Source organism: Geotrypetes seraphini, chromosome 3, assembly GCF_902459505.1.
Source record: "Geotrypetes seraphini chromosome 3, aGeoSer1.1, whole genome shotgun sequence".
Lineage (NCBI taxonomy): Eukaryota > Metazoa > Chordata > Amphibia > Gymnophiona > Dermophiidae > Geotrypetes > Geotrypetes seraphini.
Genome location: NC_047086.1, coordinates 112,787,002 through 112,804,647, shown reverse-complemented (window position 1 = coordinate 112,804,647; position 17,646 = coordinate 112,787,002). Strand labels below are relative to the sequence as shown.

General features: G+C 40.8%; 1 protein-coding gene across 2 annotated transcripts in view; it reads right to left on the bottom strand.

The window, feature by feature from the left end:
• Positions 1-318: 318 nt before the first annotated feature.
• ADGRF5 (adhesion G protein-coupled receptor F5) overlaps positions 319-17,646 on the bottom strand; it is a 212,342-nt gene continuing 195,014 nt past the window's right edge. Inside the window, exons 17-21 of one of the 2 annotated variants that reach the window (XM_033938407.1) lie at positions 15,579-16,943; positions 12,700-12,741; positions 7,645-7,704; positions 4,872-4,944; positions 319-3,459 (exon numbers count right to left, since the gene is read on the bottom strand). In XM_033938407.1, coding sequence (XP_033794298.1) covers positions 3,383-3,459; positions 4,872-4,944; positions 7,645-7,704; positions 12,700-12,741; positions 15,579-16,943 — 1,617 coding nt within the window. In that variant the 3' untranslated portion in view covers positions 319-3,382. The remainder of the gene's footprint in view (positions 3,460-4,871; positions 4,945-7,644; positions 7,705-12,699; positions 12,742-15,578; positions 16,944-17,646) is intronic. The other variant, XM_033938409.1, reaches the window with a different exon arrangement.

Sequence of the window (17,646 nt, the reverse complement as noted above, 5' to 3'; positions counted from 1 at the left end):
GCACACGTGGGCGGAGCTACAAACAAAATCAGATTTCACCCATTCAAGTCAATGAAAAAAATGTAAAAAGCTGTGGGACCGATTTGAACGAAACTTGGTATGCAGATCCCTCACTACCTGGGGTGATATGTTCTGGGGGTCTCGCGGCCCACCTGCACACGTGGGAAGGGTGGGTTCACCCAAGAATGTATATGTTCTTGCTCCTGGAGGTGAAACTAAAAATGTTGTTTATAATCAAGTTTTGTGTTAGTTGTATTGTATTCATTTTGTCAAATATTTCACATTATAATTTGAATATTGTACTTTTTATAAAGCTGTAAAAAAATATTTTCATTCACCACTATAAAGTATCTTTATTTGAATCCATTTACAGTGTTATTGCTATAATTAAATACCCGTGCAACGCCGGGGCATCAGCTAGTATAAAATATTTTTTAGGCTGTACATCAAGTTAGTATTATCAATATTACACTGAATGATTTGATAAAAAAATGGATAAAAATCAAAAATATTACACAAGTTTCACATAAAATCCACAGCAACAAATCATTTAAAATTACAAATATATTTTTAAATATTAAAATTGTACCGTATTGATAGGATAATTTACTAATGGATATCACATGCTAACACTGTTATTACACACTATGGAGTAAACTCAAGGAAGGTGGTCACCAAAAATTAGGTGCCAAACATTTGGGCACTAATCCCTGGGTTCTATATACAGTATGGCGCCCAAAGTTGTGTGCAAAAATTTAAGCCCAAGCCCAAGTTATGCATCCAACTTAATTGATGATCAAATCTCAAACTAGCAATAATTGGACACTAATAACCAATTATTACAATTAAATTGTGTATGCCTGAAAAGGAGGCATGGTTGGGGTGGGGGGGGGGGGGTGTCAGAGGCATTCTGAAAAGTTGCACACGGAATTACAGAATACTATCTAATCGCATCTAACTTGTAAACTGTGTACCGAAAGTTTAAGTTTAAGGGAGTTAATCAATGCGTGGCTTTGAAGCACATTTGGGAGCATGATTTTGTCGAAACAGTGGGGGGAGGAAGACTGGGTGACTTTTTGGACAAGGGTTTGTAGGACTACCCTCTCGGCTTCATTGACACAGTCCCTCTTTTATGTGGCTCATTGGGCCCTTTGGATACCCTATAAAGTGTCACGGTTGTCAAAGGGGGGATCGGGTGTTTGTTGGTCCTGTTGCCTGGAAGTGGGGACTTTTCAACATTTGTTATATGCTTGTTTTTGAGTACAATTGTTTTGGAAATCAGTATGGGAAAGAGTTTTAGCTATTTTTAAATGTCATGTTCCACTAACTTATGTTCTGCAGTCTTGTTCTGCAGTCTGCAGCCTTGGCTGCAATGTTAAATAAAGCAGAGGCTAAGTTATTTGATGTATTAATGGGTTTAGCAATTCAGCAAATTTTAACTTGCCGGAAGAATAGTTCTGAACTTTCAGATTGTGTATGGTGGAATGTTGTTTGTTTGGTGCAAAAGTACGAGGAAGTGGCTGCTGTAGAACAGAAGCGTTTGCCATATTTTATTTTATTTTTTAAAGTATGGGGTTTGTTGGATCCTTATTGTCAGACTGATGTATAAATGTATAAAACCTGGCTCTTGGTGCCTTGGTGGATGTGGGAATGTTCTGTTATTTGTGATTTAAGTAAGCGGTTAGCATTGCCCAACGCCAAAGTGGGTGTTTTATGAGTGGAGTGTGACTTAGGTGCCGCTAAGCGCAATTCTCCAAAAACTTAGGCGCTCGAAATATAGGCCTTTAAAACCCTGGCCTATATTTCTGGAGCCTAAGTTTTCGCACAGGCACTGCTAAGTGTGATTCGGTAAACGGCACCTTAGCGTGACTGACATGCAGCTGGCACCATTTTTTTTAGGCGCTGGATGATTTAGGCACCATTTATAGAATCCGGGCCTTAGTGCTGAAATTTTTGGGTGCCCAAGTTTTGTATTGTTTTTCTGTGTGGAGCTGCAGTTATAAAATACTAGCGTGAAAAAGTGTAGTGGCTGTGTTAGTTTATTCTTCACAGTAACATGTAGAAATAAAACAAAAACATAAAGGAAAAAAAAGATAATACCTTTTTAATTGGACTAACTTATAGGTCCTTTTACTAAGGTGCGGTAGCCGATTTAGCGCGCGCTAAACGCTAACGTGTCCACAGACTATAATGGGCACGTTAGCATATGCTAAATTGATTAGCGAGCGCTAAAATGCTTAGTGCGCCTTTGTAAAAGAGGAGGATAATGTAGTTTATGATTACCTTTCAAAGGTAACTCCTCCTTCCTCAGATCAGTTAGTCCAATAAAAAAGGTATATATTTTTTCCTTTATATTTTTATTTCTACATATTACCTAGAATACTAAAGTAAATCTGCATTGGTGCACCTAACTTTAGACATGAGCACTCACATGAACTCAAAGGCTGGTGTAAGTGCTTGGTCCCAACTTTTTCTGCCGGTGACACAGACCAGCATCTTTCTGGCTATGGCCATTTGCATGTTTGCATCTCTTTACTACTTAACTCGCAGCGAGTTAAATATCAACTGTGGTATTTTTGTGTCAAGCGATGTTAGGGCCGTCTAAGTCATGTTAAGGCCCTAATGCTGTTTGATGAATTTCCCCTTTAATGGTCTGAACATGTCACGTGTTTTACCTTGCAATAAATTTGGGGTATATGTTTATAAATATAGACTGGTACTTTCACACTTACAATTACCGGAATAGTAAGACTATGATACCCCTCTAAAAAATTTATGAAATCAAAATATAACTAAAAAAAGTTATACGTGTGGTCAAGGCAAATAGAAGTAAAAATTATTTTTAGTACTCACCTTTTTAAATTGATGACTAGAATACTGCCATTTATATGCATTCTTACCACCCAAAATTACCCAGAATTACCCCCTCCCTATCTGAGTAGGTGCAAACCACTGCCTTACCGTACTCCTGATATCACCTCTGCTCACTGTACATAAGAGTAAATAAATATAGGCTGCATGCACATATTTTTATCTGCAAGTCAGATGAGCAATTAATAAAATCACATTTTCATGAAGAAACCAATGTTTTGCCTGTGAAAATAGCTTTGAAAAATTACCCTCATTTCATATTTAACATGTTTAAAGTGCTTTGAGTTGTATAGAAAATCAAATATATAATCTTCCTTTTGCTATGATTCTATTTAATAAATTTTAAAAAGTGTTATCTACACTTGGCTCGGATTTAGTATAAAAACTATATAGACCTCCAAAATAGCTAGGTTAGGTTGTTCAGTGACTTGCTTATCATAAGGTATGTCTTGCAGACATAATGAAATGGTGCCAGTCTTCTCCTGTAGGGGGTTTAGTTTCTTATTTTTCATTATTTAAGCAAAGAGTTAAAATCTGATGATGTTCCAGTCACTGAGGTTGATGCAGCAGAAGAAATTTTGTACATTCCTATAAAAAGAAGAAGAAACCATAGTCAAAAAGGTATATTTAGAGGTAAATTCTATAACGGTGTCACAATTGTAGGCGGCAGTAAGGCATCCTACCGCAGTCTAACCAGCCAATTGGGATGCACTTTAACCCCCCCCCCCCCCCCACATAAAAACACCCTGAGGCAGGCCGCCTACACTGTTGGCATTTTCACAAGCCTAGGGAGACGAGTAGGGCTGCTTAAGCTCGACCAAGGCTAGGCATGGGCGTGGTTTCGCCCGGAAGGGGCCTTGGGTGAGCCCAAGTGTCCCTAGACATCTCTCTATGGCCGTGAAAGACACCTGAAATGTAGGCCAGCAAAATGCTGTTTTACATTTCAAAAAGACGTAGCTGCTGAGCTGATCGCAGCAAGGGAATCTCCCTGCTGCGATCAGTTTAGTGGTTGCGGCAGGGAACCCATCCCCCCCTGAAGTTGGCCGGTTGAAGGGATGCCCACTCCCTCCTACTGGAACCTCTGAAGCCCCCTCCCCCGAATGTCCAAGGCAGGAGGAGTGCCCAATTCCTCCTGCCACAATGGCGAACCCTCCCGACAAAGTTCATGGCAGGAGTGATGCTCACTCCCTCCTACTGCCACCCCCCTGAGGCATCCCCTGGTAGGATGGATACCTACTCCCTCCAGCCGCTGGCTCCATCATCCCCTGAGCCCCACCAAATACTCCCTGACTCCACCCCGACACTCCCCAACACCCCCCCCCGATACTCCCCAACTCAATCCCAATTCCCCAAGATCCTCCTGCCACCTCCTCGAACCCTCGTACCTTTATCTGATGGCCAGCAAGAGGGATGCCCACTCCCTCCTGCTGGCAGGTCTGCCACCGCAAAATGGTGGGCCTTCACCTTCCAGGTGCATTCTGGGATGCACCAGGGAGGGGCCTTAGACCTTGATTGGCTCATATTCCTAAGGCCCCTCCCATAGGGGGGGGGTCTAGTGACACCTAAGTCGAGTAGTCTTCTGATGCCTACCTGAAAAGTAGGTGTGGTTAGGGGGCAGAGAATAGGCATGTTGACTTAGACGTTGCTAGGCATCTGAGTTAGGCACTGGTAAATTTGTCCTGATAAAACTTAGGCAGGATTCTATAAATGGCGCCTAGTGGTTAATTGACAACCGTGCTGAGTGGCATTAATAGAATCCAGCCTCAAATTCCTATCAGGGATGCAGAGGCTGAATTTTGCCACGGAATGCCAGCCCCAGCCTGTCCCAAATCATAGCTCATTTTAAAACCGATAACTTTGCCTGTTTAGTAATTTAAATGACTAATGTTATCTGTATATTTTAGGCCTCAGAATTCAGCTATCCTACTTTAAAGGATAGTTTGATTAAAAATATGGTGAAAGATACTGGATAACTTACCAATGCATACATTTTTACATACCTGTTTTACCAAATAAACTGTTTATTACTCTAGCGAGTGTCTTTGGGTTTTCAGCAGAACTTTCCGATGTTGACTGTAAAATTGGAAAAACTACTTGTTAAAATTCTGAAGTAACTTTTGATAAGACATATTCCAAATAACGCAAAGCATCAGTTTACATTTTATTTTTTTGCAGACTATCAACTAACTCTACTAACAATACCTTTGCACACACAAACAAAATATCTTTTCCCCATATCCCATGCTTGTGATCAATAAATCTGGAGAAGACAGTAAGGATATTTTAAAAAGAAATAAAATCTCAAATAAATGTATAGAGACACTTGGGGTTCTGCTTTGCTTAGACAGCAGTGACCTCTAGTGGTCTACAAGAGTATTGTGCTGTGACCTATATATACATCTGGCTATCCAGAAGAGGGGCAGGAGGTGGCAGGAGCGGCATTTCCCTGACCAGTGAGGTAATGGTAGGAGAAACTCCATTTTGGAGAGAGATTAGGATTGCTATACTTAAAGCTTCACTGTAATATTTGCCTTTGGCTCACCTGGCCATTTTACTATAAAAAGGGGGAACAGTCTTTGGCTGGCCAAGCCACTGTAACACATAGTTCCACATAGCAGGGGTGTCCAATGTCGGTCCTCGAGGGCCGCAATCCAGTCGGGTTTTCAGGATTTCCCCAATGAATATGCATGAGATCTATGTGCATGCACTGCTTTCAATGCATATTCATTGGGGAAATCCTGAAAACCCGACTGGATTGCGGCCCTCGAGGACCGACATTGGACACCCCTGACATAGGGGGATAACTAACCCCTCACTCCTGAGGAAGAGGGAATTTTAGATGAATAAATGGGTACAACACTGCTAAGAGTGATGTGAAGTAGAAAAGAAGTACGCGTTTCTGGAAAACTGAAGAGCAGCAGGAAGCCCCTTTGAAAAGAAGGGGAGGTACAGTAGATTTAAGAAAGGAAGGCAGGGAACAAGAAGCACTGTACTTACAACCACATCTGAGTTCAGACTAGGGTTACCAGACATCCGGCACTTGTGCGGGTTTTGAAAATCTTCCAGCTAGCAGCGGCGTCAGGAGGGCATCTGCGCATGCAACGTGGAGACATCATGTGCATGCACAGATGCCCTCTCGACAAGCAAACAGATTGAGGGGGTGGGGCTTGGGCAGAATGGGGAGGGCCTGGGGGAGGGGCTGTAGGTCCGGATTTGAAAAATCTGGTAACCCTAGTTCAGACCAGCTCTACAAATTGCTCTAGGACAGACATGGGCAACTCCGGTCCTTGAGGGCCGGAATCCAATTGGGTTTTCAGGATTTCCCCAATATGCATTGAAAGCAGTGCATGCAAATAGAACTCATGCATATTCAGTGGGGAAATCCTGAAAACCCGATTGGATTCCGGCCCTTGAGGACCGGAGTTGCCCATGTCTGTTCTAGGAGAAAAGAGACAGAGAGGATGAGTTCTCCACCTGTAAGGGAGACTTTGAGCATAACATAAAAGACTAACTATTTAATCTTTTTTTACTCTACATTATTTGAATTTTGTCCACAACCCTTTAAGGCTTCCAGTAAATTCCTGCTTTAGAATAGGGGTTCTCAACACAGTGCTCTGGACGCATCAAGCCAATCAGGCTTTCAGAATGTCCACAACAAATATGCATATAACAACAGATCTGCATGCACTACCTCCATTACATGCAAATTTTATCTCATCACTACAGCTATCCTAAAAATCTGTCTGGCTGAGTGTGTCCTGAGGACCGGGTCGAGAACAGCTGGATGAGAACAATATCTGGTTTTGACTGATGTATTTGGGAAGGGCATGATGTGGAGTGGAGTAAGTGGATTTTGGTACCAATGATCTCTCAGATTTTACTTGTCCTGACTGGGAACTCTAAATTCAAAGAGAATTAAACTTGCAAAGCAAGGGCATAGTCTTTGGGCATAGCCAGCAACGATGCACTATTGATATAGCTGCCAGTTACCTAAGAACATAAGAATAGCTATACTGGGTCAGACCAATGGTTCATCTAGCCCAGTATCCTGTTTCCACAGTGGCCAATCCAGGTCACAAATACCTGGCAGAAACCCAAACACTAGCAAGATTCCATGCTATTGATTCCAGGGCAAGTAGTGGCTTCCTCTATGTATGTCTCAATAGTAGACCATTGACTTTTCCAAACCTTTTTTAAACCCATGCATGTCTCAATAGCATTTGCCCCTTTATTTTATAATTTGGGGGCCTATATTTATGCAAGTGTGACAATAAGTTACAGAAAACTATTACTTATGCGCATGACTGTTATGGTCATGTGTATAAGTGCCGGTCAGATGCTAAGCAGTATTCTGTAACTTTAACATACAGCTCACTTAGTGTATAAGCGCAAGGGGGAATTCACAGGGGAAAAGCATGGGTTGGGCATTTGCATGCATAACTTACAGAAATCTGTAAATTATGTGCCAAAGTGCTATATTTATGCCTGCAATTCACATGGCATAAGTGGGTATGCCTAAATGTAGGTGCATAGATGCCGATTTACACCCAGATGCCATTGTAGAATTAGTGCTCAGTGTGCTGCGTCTAACTGGTGTTGCCCAGTTATACAATTGCCCTCTTGAGCATTTGATAGCAAATTGGGAAATCCTGAAAGACTGAAAAACAGAATTGCTATAAACCTCAATCTATAAAACAAGGAACACATTTCAGAATCAGCATTCTTATAAAATTTCTCACAAAGATAAAATGTAGATTCTCCCTAGAGCATTACCTTAGTTTGCATGGACGGCCATTTTGATAGTCTACACTTTTTCATCAATGCGTCTCGTACCTATTTGGTTTTTTAAAAGACAGTAGATAATGTTATTACATTTAAAAATCATCAATCTTACTTGATATAGAATTAAACAATTAATGAGTTTTATGTTTATCTTTTTATTGTTTCTACATGTTTAATTGAAGGGACCGCTTGAATTCTGCACAAAACCAACATGTTCCCTTGAGCCAGTATGTGATTTTGTGACAGAAGGAATAGTATAGGAACTGCTAGAGTTTGCTAGACATATTTCTGTGTTATTGTGATAAGGGCTGTTTTAGACTGCAGAGATATCACAATGAGGAAAGAGGTCAGTCTTTCTCTCTCTACAGTCTAAAACAGGCAATTTTAATTTTATATTTCACAAGCAGTGGCGTAGCAAGGAGAGAGGCGCCCAGGGCGGTATTGATTCTTTCACCCATTTTCTGATTTAGACCCTTTTAACTATGAAGTGATAATGTCTCATCATCTCTATCTGCTCCACCCACCTTCTACTTGAGTGGTAATGGGATATACAGGCAGTCTAAGACCTAGCCAAGTTTGTATTACGAGTTTTAAAGCCAGGGTAACTGTGTGTTTCCTCTATGACCTGATGAAGAGGGAATAACTTTCAAAAGTGTGCCATAGATATATTTAAGTTAGTCCAAAAACAAGTACCTGATATTCACATATCTAAATAGCACAACATGGTAAAGACAGTTCTTTAACCATAAAAGTAAAACAAAACAAAAACAAAAGATGCATAGAATGGAAAAAATGTAATATAAAATGGCAGGAAAATAAATATAACCTCAAACCTTTATTACTCTATCTTCCATAGCAATTGTACTGAGCTCAAACCAAACAGAGACTCCCTTCCCCCCATCCTGAAACCTATACCTTGAGAGATCACCAGCAAATCTGGAAATTCAATGCCGACACTGTATCCAGTGACCGGCATTGAATTTTGGGCCTATATTTGGCCAGCTGAGACATGGTTAGCTAGGCCAATATTCAGCAGCTAGCCAACTCTCAACGGTCAAAGACATACCACTCTTTTAGGTGGTTCTATCTGGATGGTGAACTTAGCCGGCAAGCTGCTGAATATTGGCAGTGACCAGCCATGTCACGCAAAATATCCAGTCACTTGCCAATCCACAAAGCTGAATATTCAGTGGGAGATAGCCCATTTACCTCCCACTGAATATCACGGGATAGCTGGCTGAGGGGCTGCTGAAACATTCTCACTCCAACCAACAAAATTGGGGTAGTCTCTGGAAAAAGATGGAATGAAAAAAGTAGAAAATCACTGTACTAAGTGTATAGCCCTCGATGGAGACTGTCCCAACTTTGCTGGTTGGGCAGAGAACTTTTCAGTGGCCCCTTATATGTGCTATTTACCTAGCCAGGAGCAGTTCCCGGCCAGCTAAATAGCGCTGAATATCAGCCTCAGTAGATTCATAGCTCCATATAAGGCAGGCCCAACTTAGTTTAATTTACTGAGAATAAAAGGTTGGGTATACTAAAATGTGTTATGGTAGTATGTGTGTTGATATGTTAAAATCCATTTCACATGTGCACTATAGAATGCACAAGAACTATTCTATACATGACGCCTAAAAAATTAACGCTGGAAAGAATGGCACTTAGTGTAGTTCTATAAAACACCTCCAAAGTTAGGCATAGTTTACAGAATCATGTTTAACGCCCATCTGTGTGACTAACATTTAGGTGCCCCCAGATTCCTGTGCCTAAGTTGTGCATGGATTGGGTGTATTCTATAACAGTGCGCCTAACTTTTGGTCATGCCCCCTTTTGAAATCTGTGCACTTGAATTTACACACACACACCACTTTATAGAATGTGCTTAGAAAGTTCTCCACATAAATTCTAATTAGTGCCTATTAGTTCCAATTATTACTTGTTAATTGCTAATTATCAGCACTGATTGGCTTGTTAAACATTTAGGTTGCGCGTGCAAATTGACAATGCGCACTGATTTGCACACACAACTTTGGTCGCACTATATCTGCAGAAGAGTTTGCATGCTAACATTTAAAAGTCAGGGTAAAGCAGTATTTTGCCTTAGGTTCTGTAAATATCCCATTCCATCCTTGAAAGTTTTATATATACATAAGAACATAAGAACATAAGAAATGCCTCCGCTGGGTCAGACCCGAGGTCCATCGCGCCCAGCAGTCCGCTCACACGGCGGCCCAACAGGTCCAGGACCTGTGCAGTAAATTTCTATCTATACCCCTCTATCCCCTTTTCCAGCAGGAATTTGTCCAAACCTTTCTTAAACCCCAGGACCGTACTCTGCCCTATAACTTCCTCTGGAATTGTATTCCAGGTGTCCACCACACGTTGTGTAAAGAAGAACTTCCTAGCATTAGTTCTGAATTTGCCTCCTTTCAACTTTTCCGAATGCCCTCTTGTTATTTTATTTTCTGAAAGTTTGAAGAATCTGTCCCTCTCTACTCTCTCTATGCCCTTCATGATCTTGTAAGTCTCTATCATATCCCCTCTTATACAGCTGCATGGAATTCTCTGATCCTCCCACCCACATGGAATTCTCAGATTGCTCCACATAAGTGGAAGTCTCCAATACTCCTCCTCGCAGTATTTGGGAACAGGCAGTAGGACGGTGACGGGATAATCACGCGCCGACTATCCAGCGCCGACAATTCGGCAGAAGACAAGCGCGCGGGGAAAAAAATAATTTTTAAAGAGCTCCGACGGGGGGTTTGGGATGGCAACCCCCCCACTTTATTGGTTAGTGTTCACGCTGCCATTGCAGGGAGGGGGGGGGGGGTGTGTGGGGGAGTGAAACCCCCCCACATTATAGAGAAAACGGAACTTTTCCCGAAAAAAATCAGAAAAAGTTCAGTTTTCGCTATAATGGAGGTTTCCAACCCCCCCCCGAACCCCCCTCCATCAGCAGCGCGAACACTAACCAATAAAGTGGGGGGGTTGCCACCCCAAACCCCCCGTCGGAGCTCTTTAAAAATTACTTTTTCCCCCGCGCGCTTCTGTCTACCGCCGAATTGTCAGCACTGGATTGTCTTGAGTTTTTGATTAGATAGGCAATTACATACATGCAAGGAATATAATAATTTAGGAGAGAATGGTTGGGATTCTGTTTCTGCTATTGGTTCTCCATCCTGTACTGAGGGACCCCAAGCCATTCAGGTTTGAAAGATATCCCTAATGAATATGTATTTATTTTTATTTTATTTATTCAATTTTCTATACCGTTCTCCCAGGGGAGCTCAGAACAGTTTACATTAATTTATTCAGGTACTTAAGCATTTTCTCTGTCTGTCCCAGTGTGCTCACAATTTATCTAATGCAATGGGGGGGATTAAGTGACTTGCCCAGGGTCACAAGGAACAGTATGGGTTTGAACCCACAACTTCAGGATGCTGAGGCTGTAGCTTTAACCACTGTGCCACACTCTCCCCTCATGAGAAAGATTTGCATATAATGGAGGTGAGAGGTATGCAAATCTGACTCATGCATATTCATTAGGGATATCCTGAAAACCCGACTGGCTGGGGGGAGGGGGGTTGTCCCTCAGAACAGGCTTGAGAACCACTGGTCTATGCTGAGAAGGGGTTCTTTTATTTCTTTACTTTTTAGGGGCCATGGATACCTGCAGACCTCCTTTCCCTTTAGATATTTAAAATTTCCTAATTGTAGTCCTTCAGTTGATCAGTGCCAGTATACCCAGCCAACCCTTATCTGTCCTAATTAGACTTTAAGCTCTTCTGAGCAGGGACCATCTATTACATATTGAATGCACTGCTGTATATGCCTTTCAGCGCTATAGAACTGATATATAGTAGTTGTAGTGGTAATTATTGACTTTTACTTTTTAAGGGAATTTAATCATGAATACTCAGGAGCTCTGTTCCTTTGTCTTCCCATCGATATATAGGAGTATAGTCTGTGTCTAGCAAATGGCAAGAGACTGGAAGAAGATTAGCCAAATCCAGCATGGGGGAACTGAGGCCAATGCCGAACAGACCTCTACAGTCTGTGTCCCACAAATGGCAAGAGGTAAGTGATGTTTCAGCACCTCAAGCATGTTGGAACATTTTATTGTCACCTACTGCAAGTGGGGGTGCAGCTTAGGGGGGAGGGGAAGGCATCTTGACTGATAAGTCGAATACTGGTCAGCAATACGTAAGAGTCTTGGTTTTAACCATATATCATCCCCATCATGTGTGGCTCCCTATATGACTGACATGGTAGTGACATCACAACCAGCATTTAAACATGGGTGATTGGGGGCCTGTACAGAGTGGCTCTGGCCACCTTGTTAGGCAGACTGGATGGACCGAGAGGGTCTTTTTCTGCTGTCATTTACTGTGTGTGTCACATTCCTTCCTCTTCTCTCCCATTTATTCTCCTTTCCTCATCATTCCTTCATTTTACCTCAACCCTCCGATCCTTTCCACTCTCTACTCTCCTTCTCCCTCACTTTTCTCACCCTCTCTGCTCCCCTCCTTCTCTCCTCTTTTCTTGCCCCCTTCCTTTCCCTCACCTCCCATTCATTCACTAATCTCACCTTCCTTCCCTCTCATTCTTACCGCCTCCCTTCCTTTGGTTTTCGCGAATGTGTGCATTAACCTGGCACTGACTATTTCTAGGTTAAGTTATATACATAACTTTACCTGGTGTGCCCATATTTGCATGCACAATTTTTAGTGTTTTTAAAAAAAATAGAATTGGGGGGGAATACCCTTTGTGGATTCTTGTTGGTGTTTGGAGGTTTGTTTTCCTTAGCAGGAAGGGCGGGTCTTCATCCTTTACTAGCCCGGCTTGATTAATTCCCATTAGTCCCATTCCATGTCTATAGTGAAAAAGCTTAGAGAAGCAGGCTTTCGGATTGTTATTGCTGTGGCAGGTTGGAATAAGATGGCTTGTGGAAAATCAAACAGTGAAATAGTGGTTGTAAATTAACATGAGCATTAATTAATGACCATATACTGTTCCAAAATGTTAAGAAAATGCAGATAGTCTTACCTTCCTATCCCAAAGAGTTATGAAGACAAAGATGAAAAATCCCTAGAAATGAATTTAAAATAATTTGATTAAGATTTATATTGATAATATTTTACTATAATAATCCATTATAAAAGAACCTGTTCTGTTTGTTTGAATTAATACAGCAAAAAAAAAAAAAAAAAAAAAAGCACAAAGGACCTCAATGAACAGGAACTTGTCCTTATTGACCCAACATAAGCTGTGTTTCGTCATACAACACCTGCATCAGGGGTCGGCCAATGTGCAAGATACAATCACCATACTTTGGGGATCAGAATGTATTGTCCTAGACCCCCGGTAGGTGTTCTATCAGCACCTAAGTAATTACAAAACACCATTTAAAATGGATAAAATGGTAAACTTTATGCAACTAACGGCGCCTAAAAAAAATCAGTGCCTCTGTAGGCTCTTTAAGCTGTTTAATGCCAATTTGGGTATGGCTAATTCCAGAAACGGTGTTGACAGCCTAAAGTGCCAGAAATTTAGGCCTGAAAATTCCTGGCCTACATTTCCGGCACTTATCTTTCCCGGAGCTGTGATTCTGTATACGGTGCTGTTGCATGATTAACACAGGATTGGCGGCCGCTTTTTAGACGGCTGCCGCTATTGGTACCGTATACAGAATCCGGGCCCTTATGTTACATTTGGCATTTATGTATGCTAAGTGCCTAGTATTTACAGCCCCTTTTTATCAAGCTGCACTAGAGGTTTTTAGCGTGGACCAGAAAAGTGCTCCGATGCTGATAGGAACGCTATACGCATCGGAGCATTTCCACACCAGCCTGCGCTAAAAACCTCTAGTGCAGCTTGATAAAAGGGGCAGTTAATTTTTTGAGGGTATGTGTCAGGGATGGATACTGGGCAGAGAGTGGACATGGAAGTGGTTACCAGTTAATTCTTGAACATAAGAATTGCCCTAGGTCCATCAAGCCCAGTATCCTGTTTCCAACAGGTCCCAAGTACCTAGCTAGATTCCAAGTAATAAAACAGATTTTATGCTGCTTATCCTAAGAATAAGCAGTGGATTTCCCCAAGTCATCTCAATAATGGCTTATGGATTTCCTTTTTAGGAATTTATCCAAACCTTTTTAAAATCCCGCTAAGGTAACTGATTTCACCATATTCTCCGGCAATGAATTCTAGGTTTAATTACACATTGTGTGAAGAAATATTTTCTCCGGTTTGTTTTAAATCTACTACTCGGTACTTCATCACATGCCCTCTAGTCTTAGTACTTTTGGAAACAGTAAACAAGCGATTCACACATTACCCTTTCCAATCCACTCAGTATTTTACAGACCTCTATCATATCATCCCTGAGCCATTTTAGGTTTGTTTGTTTTTTTTAATTTTAATGGGTATGCATTAATGGTAACATTAGAACAAGGTCATAAATGAAAGAAATACAAAAAATGCATTTTTACAAACACACAAGAAATGGGCATAGTGTGTGTGAAAGATCTACAAAAGGACATGCTAAGCCCATTTTTTAGTGCTGGACAACTTTGGGGTATGTCTACTAAAGGACACTAGGAAATGGGCTTAGTGGGTACTAATGTGAGACTATCCCATGGGCTAAAGCCCATTTCCAACACCGCCAGGAAATAGGGCTGTCTCAAGTATTTCTTTTTAAGGTCATACGCTGAAAAATTTTTTTATGCGGGAGTACTTACAACCTCCTATTTAGGAGGCAGTATGGGTTTACATGTTTTGGACACACTAACCAGTTAGGCCTTGATTATATAAGCAGCGCCTTAAAAAATAGGAGCTGAGGAATGTGGCGCATAGCGACTGTCGATCTTCAGTTAGGTGATGTTTATAGAATTGAGCCTAAATTGGACTTAGGCACCGACAGGTATCAAAATCTTAGGCACTTCCTATTTATACCAGGCTTTTCTTGACCTAAAAATACTCCAGTTTAGGCACCTACAGGCAAAACACGCCCACGATCTGCCCATAACCAGGCCCACTTTCTGTTAGGCACCGCCGACTATGCGCCTACCTGAAAGTGGAAGGCACCTACTGCCCAATTAAGTTTAATTTTTGCTAATTATAAGCTCATTAACAGCGCTGATTAAAGGCACCTAACTTCAGGTGCCTTTTATAGAATCTGGGTCTTAAGTGTGCACAAATGTTGACATGCTAACTGAATAGCATGACTCGCCTATTCTCTGCCTCTGACACGTACCCTTCAGAACTAAAAGCAAAAATATAGATGATGTATGCTTAGTAAGCGCAAAAAGTTACATATCAGAAAATACTTTAACGCATTTTCCAGCAAGTATTTTCATACATGCTGTGTGAAAATGGGCTTAGCATCCTTTAGCATACCCTTTTGTTTGGTTAACTTTACAGGATATAGACAATTTATCTTTTAATTTGTATTTCTGCTACTATTTGGGTTTTTGCCAGGTACATGTGACCTAGCTTGGCCATTGAAATCTGCTGATTTATCTTTCAGACAGCCTTCTTCTACTTTATGGACTTCCAATTAATTTGGGACCTCTCTCAATTGGGACAATGGTGCCATAGCCTTTCATTCCTAATTGCCTCCAAATGCACTGGTTATCTTCTGGCTCAGAAGCATGGGCTACAAAAACCATTAAAAAAAAAAAAAATAGCATCCTTGATTCATCCAAATGGATGCACTCTGAATGATGGCTGGTACTCCATTCCTGGGACCTGTGGATGCTGCCTCTATAGTATCTTTAGGCTCTGCTGGTCCCAGAAGAGTTCTGGTAACTAAAACCTACTTCTGGGCCAGCCTAGTCTTATTTTGGTACTGATGCTTTCAGAACAGAATATGACCCATCAAGGGAATGATACTAAATAAAATTAATAATGTGGTTGATACTTACTTGAAATGAGTTGAGAGCAGCAAATATTGCACGAAGTACTTTACCATCATTTAAGGTTACTCCTAATCCAAATCCCCATGTAAGACCTAACAGAGGTGTTAGGATAGCAATAGTTTTAGCAATCTGGATAAGGGTGCTCTTTTCTTCTTTTCTTGGCTTATCTCCAATGGAAGGCCTCAGGATTTTAATTATGGTTATTAAGAAGATGATAAAATTCACAGCAACAATAGTCAATGCGGGTACAACAAAAGCAAGATATGCTTTGGTGTCATATACATTGAGCCAACAGTTTGCTGATTTTGTATAGCCTTTTGCTGGTTCAGTAACAGCTATGGTGATTACAGAAATAACGAGGGGACATCCGTATCCTAATGAAAATGCTATTGCCATCATAGTTGACTTACTGATATCTTGAAAAACATAAATCAGGAGATACAAGAGCTTAAGTGCCATGGTCAGCATCCAGAAAAACAAGGAAAGGTAGAATAAGTGACTGAAAAATGTTATCACTATACAGGCATCAGAGTATTTATATATATTGGGGATAGCACCTATGATGAACCATATATCTGCAATCAGAAGAGATACCACTATGTTCACAAAACATACATGTCGCATGTAGGATGTTCTATTTTTTGTAACAGATTTCCAAACAAGGGCTTCAATTATAATGCAGAGCACTAAGCTTCCCAAAGAAATGCCCACACCAATATAGGTAATAATGGACAATAGGTCATCAAATGGTTCCGGGTCATCAGATGGTGACATAAGAATTGAGAAGGAGGTTAAATGATTGCAAACACAATTTATATTGTCACCATCCATTTTAGGTTGACATCCAGTACTATCCCATCTTGTTTGTTCACTGGAGAGGTTGAAGTTCCAAAAAACACATTTTGGAGCCTGAAGTAAGGGATTGCTCATGGAAAATGTCATTGATATTGAAACATCTTGGCCTGAGTCACCGCCATAAGCCACTATTGTTGACATAACCAGTCCATTCACAAAGGCATTTGTATTATTGGCTTTTGGCAAGATGTCCTTCAGTGTAGAATATGCTATGCTCATAATCCTTGAGTCTGGTTGTATGCGAGCAAGATTTATGAATACATTGCCAGTTGAATTGCTAAAATGGAAAGATTTATTATAGTTCTCTCCCGTATTGTTTCCAACAGTAATACCTTGCAACTGAACATTTTCAATGCCAGTGATACTAATTGTATTATTGACTATGTCAAGTTCTCTTGCAAAATTCTCCACTGATTTCAGCAATACAGAGCCATCATTTTTTCCAGCGGTAGCCAAATTGTTCCAAATATGTATTGTATTATTTTCTACAATAGTGTTAACTGTAGAAAGAAAATTCTGTAACAGACAAGATAAAACCATAAATATCAGCCAATAAAGATAGTTATACCATACAAATAAATATATCAATATCAGCATGTAAGTTACTGTCCTAATTAACATAATACTAGGCAAATCATGAGAAATTTGCCTGATTCACCATTTAATGTTAATTATCAGATGTTCTGAGGTTATTATTTTGTTGTTATGTGGAATATAATAGTTTGAGTTAACAATATGTCTTATTTATAAGCTGGTTAAAAATATTGGGATACGATTTAAGGTCCCACATAAAAAACAGAAGTTAAAACTGTGGGTATGTGTAAAAGTAACGGTTTATTTTCAAACTGATAAGAACACCCACGTTACTTTGCAAGCATAAGCCTCCACTAGAGAAACCAGGTGAACAAGTTCTTCTTGAGATTATACATACGGCCTGATATTCAGTCTGTGGCGATAATCCCAGAAATTCAATGCTGGGGCCATATCTGACCACTAGCACTGGATTTCCAGGATAAGTTTTGGCACCTATATTCATCGGCTGGCCGGCTAAGACCTAATGGCCAAAGATAGGACTGCTTTTAGGTGGGTCTCTTTGGGCTGTTTGCCTTTGCTGGCAAGCCAATAAATATTGGTGGTGACCAGTTATGTCACATGACATATCCGGTCACCGGCCAATCCACCAAATGGGATATTTGACAGGAGATAGATGTCATAAATG